Here is a 7,726-nt window from a genome sequence, read left to right as displayed (position 1 = left end):
AGGAGCAAAATTGTGAGAAGCATCACTGAACTCCAAAGGGAGTTCTGGCCATCACGTTTTAAAGGGACTGCACACCTTTTAAATGCCTTCCCTGAAGGACAGGGGCGCCTTCTTTGGGAACCCATAGAATTGGACCCTGCGGTCCAATCTTTTTGAAATCTGGCGGGACTTTTGAGAAGAGGTATTGGATGCTATGCTGTCACATTTGGCGCCTCCACCTCCAAAAACAGCCCCCCCCCGATAACCATGGATCAATTCTCCATTATTCCCTATGGGAATCGGTCTCCATAGGGAATGAGTGCCCAGCAGACATTTCTCTCCCCCCCCTCCCTTTCTGATGACCCTGAAGTGGGGGAGGGCCTCCAAACTGGGGGATCCCCTGCCCCCACCTGGGGATTGGCAACCCATTTCTAGCACTCTGCTCCCCTTCTGTCACCCTCGTTTTAGGCTTGCCAGCCTCCAGGTGGGGGGAAACGTAGGAGGCTTTGTAAAATTACTGCGCAAAGAACAATTACAACGCGGCAACACAGCGTAATACAAGAATTGCACAGTCTCCGCAAGCACTGTATCAGTGCTCCATCGCAACTCTGCAATATATTGGTATTTATGTTAATGGGCGTTTAAAGGGGAAACACCACAATCCGCTTTTTAACAACAGTGCTTCTAAGAAAACATGCCAGGTTTGCTGGGTTTAAACAGAAATTCCTTCTTGTGCAACATGCAAAGTTTGCAGTGTACTCGGACCAACAAAGAAAACAGCCCCTGAATGAAGCGTAGGCCTAGAAGAATGAATCAAAGGTTTTTCCATTGATTGTCCACATGCATAGATTCAATAACGTGGTAACACGCTTCCTAGGTTCTCTTCTCTTCTTGTGTTTGGAACCCACGGAACCATTTTGCTCTGCACAAATGTTGGGACTGATTTCCTTAATTGCTATGAGTCTTGGTTCCAGAGACATCCTCACGTGGTCAAAGAAGATGTTCGAAACACACGAACCCTCGAGCACGCTGCAAACTTTGCATGTGCACGCGGAAGTAATTGCTGTTTAAACCTGGCATGTTTTTCTTAGTGTTGTTAAAAAGTGGATTGCGGTGTTTTCCCTTTATACGCCGTTAACAAATTTTGTAATGCAGAAAAGAGCCCAACAGTGGATAAACTTTAGATTATGGTAGCCATTTTTTTTTTTAAAGGGCATGTGTGCAACTTTGCCCCTTGGATACAGCTGTTTTGGGTTCGGATTGCCAATTTGGGCTTGGGAACGTCCAGGAGATATGGGGATGAAGTGTGGGGGAGGGAGGGTTTTGGAGTGGGGAGGACCATGGTGATCTAGGGTTGCTAGTCCCCAGGTGGAACAGGTAGAGAGCCAGAAGGCATCCGCGCCAAAAACCAGCCTCAGTACTTCAAATATTTATACAAACTTTTTACTAATAAATAACAGTATACTATATAAAGTGCAAACAACCACGCCGAATGCAGAGTCCATATTTGTATCAATAACTTAATGCATTCACAACTGGAACTCTGGGTTGTGGTAAAGTGAACTGTGGAAATAGAGTCCAACGCTCCAGTCTTCTTGTAGCCGGTGTAAAGATCGAAAGCAGCAAGGCACAAGTTGCAACAGGGATGCGCGTAATGCCCTGTTTCACACGGGGCTTCTACAAGCTTCAAAAAACATTCATTTAGGAGACCCAAGCTCCAAACATTCTTCAGACAAGCGACGTACTCCTAAATGGCCCTGGGAGCTGGTATAGCCTAGTGCAGGGGTGTCAAACAGGCAATCCGGGGGCCAAATCAGGCCCCTGGAGGGCTCCGAACAACTGGCTGTCATCTTGCTTCCTTTGCAAGGCTTGCTCAATTGCACAGCAGCTACAGAGCAAAACCTCTGCATTCTCCATTGGCTGAGGCTCCTCCTGACATGGCCCAGCCCAACAAGCTGTCATTTATGTCAGAACCAGCCCTCATAACAAATGAGTTTGACACCCCTGAGTAGAGTAATGGTTATGGTGTTGGACTAGGTTTTGGAAGTCCTGGGTTCAGATTCTCCACTTAGCCTCGAAGCTTGCTGGGTGCACTTGGGCCAGTAACTCTTAGCCTAACCTCCCTCACAGGATTGTTGTGAGGGTAAACAGGGGACCGGAGAACCATGCACGCCACTGTGAGCTTTTTGGAGTAAGGATGGAGTTAAAAATTGGATATGGATCGGGATGGTGGGGACTGGAAAGGGATTATCAAGCACAAGGCGTGCTGGTTATTCTTAAAAGATAAGGGCTGAGGCCGCGTCCTCTGGAGGAACCTGTTTCAGTGCCAGCTGCGGTGCCAAGTCAGTTCTGGTAGAAAAAAGTGACACGGGTAACTCTAGGAATCAGTGGAAGCTCTATGGCAAAAACCATAGAGTTTCTGGTAATTCCTAGAGTTACCTTATGCCACTTAAATTTTTTTGACCCGGCAACATAACATCACATGCAGCGCGTTGAGCTTTTTAATATTTTTCTCCCACCTCCACTTTCAGTAACGGGAACAGGTAGTGAAGAATCCTTCCCCCCCCCCAGCCATAAAAGAAAGTGTGTCCTTTCGAATGCAGTCTATAATTACTCCAAAGTGAAGGATGCTTAGGAGGTGTGTGTTTCTTTTTTTAGGAAGGGCAGCAAAACTTCAGTTCCAGCAGTCCTTGCCAGAGACCAGCCCCCCGTCCCCCCCCCCCGGTCCTAGTTATGCCATAGTTTCCTCCCTGAAGCTTTGGACAAACCCCCTCTCTGAAATAATATCCTCACAAATCCTGTTGGTTCAATGGCCTCGAACCAGCAAGCGCTCTGATATTAATTGTTATTTCCTTCTGTTCCTCCGGTTGCCCTCTTTCTGCAGCATCGATTCACACACACACCCACCCCCACAGAGCCAGTTTGGTGTAGTGGTTAAGTGCACAGACTCTTATCTGGGAGAACCGGGTTTGATTCCCCACTCCTGCACTTGCAGCTGCTGGAATGGCCTTGGGTCAGCCATAGCTCTCTCCGCAGGAGTTGTCCTTGAAAGGGCAGTTGCTGTAAGAGCTCTCTCAGCCTCACCCACCTCACAGGGTGTCTGTTGTGGGGGAGGAAGGTGAAGGAGATTGTAGGCTGCTCTGAGACTCTGTCCTTGAAAGGACAGCTTCTGGGAGAGCTCTCTCAGCCCCACCTGCCTCACAGGGTGTCTGTTGTGGGGGAGGAAGGGAAAGGAGATTGTAGGCCACTCTGAGCCTCTGTCCTTGAAAGGGCAGCTTCTGTGAGAGCTCTCCTCAGCCCCACCTGTCTCACAGGGTGTCTGTTGTGGGGAAGGGAAGGAAAGGACATTGTAGGCCACTCTGAGACTCTGTCCTTGAAAAGGCAGCTTCTGGGAGAGCTCTCTCAGCCCCATCCGCCTCACAGGGTGTCTGTTGTAGGGGAGGAAGGTAAAGAAGATTGTGATCGCTCTGAGACTCTGAGATTCGGAGTGAAAAAGAAAAGGAAGGAAAGGTCCTCTGTGCAAGCATCCGTCGTTTTCAACTCTGGGGTGATGTTGCTCTCACAACGTTTTCACAGCAGACTTTTCGAAAGGCGGGATATAAATCCAATCTCTTCTTCCTCTAATTCCTCTTCCTCTTCTTAGCTGGGTATGATTTCGTCCCCACATGCTGCGTCTGAAGTTTCCACGCAGCAGGAAAAGGTGTGTGTGTGTATGGGGGGGTTTCCTGTGCCTCCCCTTTGGCACCCCTTCACCCCATCCGCCACCTTCTTGACTTGCCTAAACAAAATTTCAAATATGGGATAACGGATTCTGATACGAGCGCGGCCGCTCCCGGTGTGTTTGTCGGGGCATGCGAACGTGTCTGGTGTGGGCCATGCATGACACATACAATTAATTTTACAGTTATGGCGTCTAGATGGTGCCTCTCTCCGCATCAGCTTTCTCTGAGGGTAATGGATTCTGTTGTTGTCTCTGCAGGGCTGGCGTTGAGGGTTGGCGGGGAAGGGCAGACAAAGACAGTCTTTACCAAGCAGATAGCTCACTCCAGATATGTGTCCTTCCTGCAAGAACAGATCCGTGGGGGGTAGGGCTGCCAATCTCCAGGTGGACAAACCGGAAACTGCAGTGTACTGATTAGCAAACGCTAGAAATAAACCGCTGTGTTTTTATGTTGCAACAGTGGGAGGGCTTCTGGTGTCCTGGCCCCACTGATGGACCTCCTGATGGCACCTGGTTTTTTGGCCACTGTGTGACACAGAGTGTTGGGCTGGATGGGCCATTGGCCTGATCCAACATGGCTTCTCTTATGTTCTTCTGTCTGGGGCAGGGATGCTCTGTATTCTTGGTGCTTGGGGGGGGGGGGAACAGTGGGAGGGCTTCTGGTGTCCTGGCCCCACTGATGGACCTCCTGATGGCACCTGGTTTTTTGGCCACTGTGTGACACAGAGTGTTGGACTGGATGGGCCATTGGCCTGATCCAACATGGCTTCTCTTATGTTCTTATGTGACACAGAGTGTTGGACTGGATGGGCCATTGGCCTGATCCAACAGGGCTCCTCTTCTGTTCTTATTTGACATAGAGTGTTGGGCTGGATGGGCCGTTGGCCTGATCCAACATGGCTTCTCTTATGTTCTTAAATGCTTAAGCACTTTCTTTCATAATGATGCAATTACTTTATCATCATCCCAAACCAAAATTCATTAAATGTCCGTAGAAAAATCAAAAAGTTATTTCACACCACTCTTGGAAGGTGGTACTTTCAAAATCAGAATGTTATTTCACATCGCTCTTGTAAGGCAGGACTTTACAGTCACTGTCTCAGTTCTTTGCAGCTTGTTCGAATGGTTCTCCGTTCGTGCAAGCTGCAAAGTAACATCGTATTGTAATGTGTGAGCCATTGCCTTTAGCACGGGTTCCAAAGCGAAAAGAAAAGCAGTCCAACGGAAGGTGAACGAAACACAGAACTGAACCCAGGACCTGTGTAGCCGCCACACCTGTCAGACTTCGGTCTGCTACCCATAGGAGGAATCATATACAAGCGTGGTGCTGTCTACGTCCTTCAAGCAAAGGAGAACTGAGAGAGTGGACTGTAAAGTACTACCTTACAAGAGTGGTGTGAATAACATTCTGAGTTTGAAAGTACTACCTTGACAAGAGTGGTGTGAAATAACTTTTTGATTTTTCTATGGACATTTAATGAATTTTGGTTTGCGATGAGAATAATATATTGCATCATGACGAAAGAAATTGCTTAAGCATTTATTTGCAACATAAAAAAGAAGTGATTTATTTCTAGTGTTTGCTAATCCCCAGGTGGGGGCAGAGGATTCCTTGGTTTGGAGGCCCTGTCCCCGCTTCAGGTTCATCAGAAAGCAGTGTGGGGGGGAGAGAAATGTCTGCTGGGCACTCCATTATTCCCTATGGAGACCAATTCCCATAGGGTATATTGGAAAATTGATCCATGGGTAACTGGAGCTCTGAGCCAGCTGTTTTTTTGACGTAGCTGCACCAAATTTGCAGCATAGCATCCAGTGCTTCTCCTCAAAACACCCTCCAAGTTTCAAAAAGATTGGACCAGAGGGTCCAATTCTCTGAGCCCCAAAAGAAGGTGCCCCTATCCTTCATTATTTCCAATGGAGGGAAGGCCTTTAAAAGGAGTACAGTCCCTTTAAATGTGAGGGCCAGAACTCCCTTTGGAGTTCAATGGGGCTTGTCACACCTTTGCTCCTGGCTCCACCCCCAAAGTCTGCTGGCTCCACCCCCAAAGTCCCCAATTATTTCTTGATTTGGACCTGGCCACCCTAGGGGAGGGTGCCCTGGTGATGGGCACGCCAAAGGGGAACGAGGGCCTGTTTGGTTCAGAGCAGCCTCCGAGGCACCGGGCTGGTTTGTTTGGAGGGCCGGTGGGCGGCGATGCTGAGAGGAAAATTTACGGGCCAAGTTGGCAGGCACGCCCTGAGCTGCGTCTGCCCGCTCTGGAGGAATGTGGATCTTCTGCCACAGCCGGTGCCAAAGCCGTCCCGAGGTATGGGCGGCACCTGTTCTACTGAAACCCTTTGGGCGTTGCCGCAACATCATGAGTCGCAGGGGCCATTGTTTTGAGAGCTTGTTTTCTTTCTCCCCCCCCCCCCCTTCAGGCCCTGTCATGAGGAAGGAGTGACATAACAGGGGTCTTTAGGCAGCTGCGGTGAAGTTAGATGGGGGGGGGGGTCGTGTGTCATAGGGGTGCTGAGTCTGTGTTGGAAAATATCTGGAGACTTTGGGGGCGGATGCGGGAGAGGACAGGGTTTGGGGGAGTGGTAAGGCCTCAGCAGGGTACAAGGTCACAGAGTCCACCCTCCAAAGCAGCCATTTTCTCCAGGGGAGCTGATCTCTGCCAGCTGTTTTCTCTCAGCACCCTTGTAGAAGAAGAAGAATTGCAGATGTATACCCCACCTTTCTCTCTGAATCAGAGACTCAGAGCGGCTTACAGTCTCCTGTATCTTCTCCCCCCCACAACAGGCACACTGTGAGGCAGGTAGGGCTGAGAGAGCTCTCCAGAAGCTGCCCTTTCAGGGACAGAGTCTCAGAGCGATTCACAATCTCCTTTCCCTTCCTCCCCCACAACAGGCACCCTCTGAGGCGGGTGGGGCTGAGAGAGCTCTCCCAGAAGCTACCCTTTCAAGGACAACCTCTGCCAGAGCTATGGCTAACCCAAAGCCATTCCAGTAGGTGCAAGTGGATGAGCGGGGAATCAAACCCGGTTCTCCGAGATAAGAGTCCGCACACTTAACCACTACACCAAACTGGCTCTGGTAGGTAGACTTGGCCGTTGATAAAGAGAATGAACTGTCTCAAATTCTCTAGGCAGGGACTTGAACGCAGATCCTAGCCCAACGCTAATCTTTCTTCCAATACTGGTGTTCATCTCTGTGCACCTCCCTCTCGCGCACGCACTCTTTCATCCCTTTATGGAAGTTAAATCCCTGAAAGGGCTGGTACATCAGGACTCTAACGTGCACACAGTTTGCCTTACACGTGCTTTTCACCACTCTGAATTTCCAAATCTTGTTGATTGTGTTACAATTGATTGTTTACTAACTCCAATTGATTGTTTATTAACCCAAACTTGCTTAATATGGGAGCCACATAGAATAAGCATCAGGTGTCTGAGAGCCGAAAAACACGAATGTCAGATGTTTGAGAGCCGCAAGACAAGGAAGGAAGGAAAATAGATGGAGGAGGGAGGGAAGGAAGGAAGGAAAATGGAGGAGGGGAAGGAAGGAGGGAAAATAGATGGAGGAGGGGGGAGGAAGGAAGGAAGGAAGGAAGGAAGGAAGGAAGGAAGGAAGGAAGGAAGGAAGGAAGGAAGGAAGGAAGGAAGGAAGGAAGGAAGGAAGGAAGGAAGGAAGGAAGGAAGGAAGGACCGACCAGAAATTAAAATCAGAAGAGTTTCCAGTTCAACATTAGGAAGAACTTCCTGACCGTTAGAGCGATTCCTCAGTGGAACAGACTTCCTCAGGAGGTGGTGGGCTCTCCTTCCTTGGAGGTTTTGAAACAGAGGCTAGATGGTTATCTGACAGCAATGAAGCTCCTTTGAATTTAGGGGGAGGTATTTGTGAGTTTCGTGCCTTGTGCAGGGGGTTGGACTAGATTACCCTGGAGGTCCCTTCCAACTCTAGGATTCTATGATTCTCCTTCCTTGGAGGTTTTTCAACAAAGGCTAGATGGCCATCTGACAGCAATGAATATCCTGTGAATTTAGG

At 49.1% G+C, this 7,726-nt stretch overlaps 1 protein-coding gene across 1 annotated transcript in view; it reads left to right on the top strand.

The window, feature by feature from the left end:
* The first annotated feature begins 5,803 nt into the window (after positions 1-5,803).
* Positions 5,804-7,726, top strand: part of LOC132567445 (nuclear receptor ROR-beta-like) — a 48,175-nt gene continuing 46,252 nt past the window's right edge. Inside the window, exon 1 of the mRNA XM_060233121.1 lies at positions 5,804-6,006. Coding sequence (XP_060089104.1) covers positions 5,804-6,006 — 203 coding nt within the window. The remainder of the gene's footprint in view (positions 6,007-7,726) is intronic.

This window comes from Heteronotia binoei, chromosome 2, assembly GCF_032191835.1.
Source record: "Heteronotia binoei isolate CCM8104 ecotype False Entrance Well chromosome 2, APGP_CSIRO_Hbin_v1, whole genome shotgun sequence".
NCBI classification, from domain to species: domain Eukaryota; kingdom Metazoa; phylum Chordata; class Lepidosauria; order Squamata; family Gekkonidae; genus Heteronotia; species Heteronotia binoei.
The sequence above is the reverse complement of the archived record's forward strand: the minus strand, read 5'-3'. Positions and strand labels throughout refer to the sequence as shown.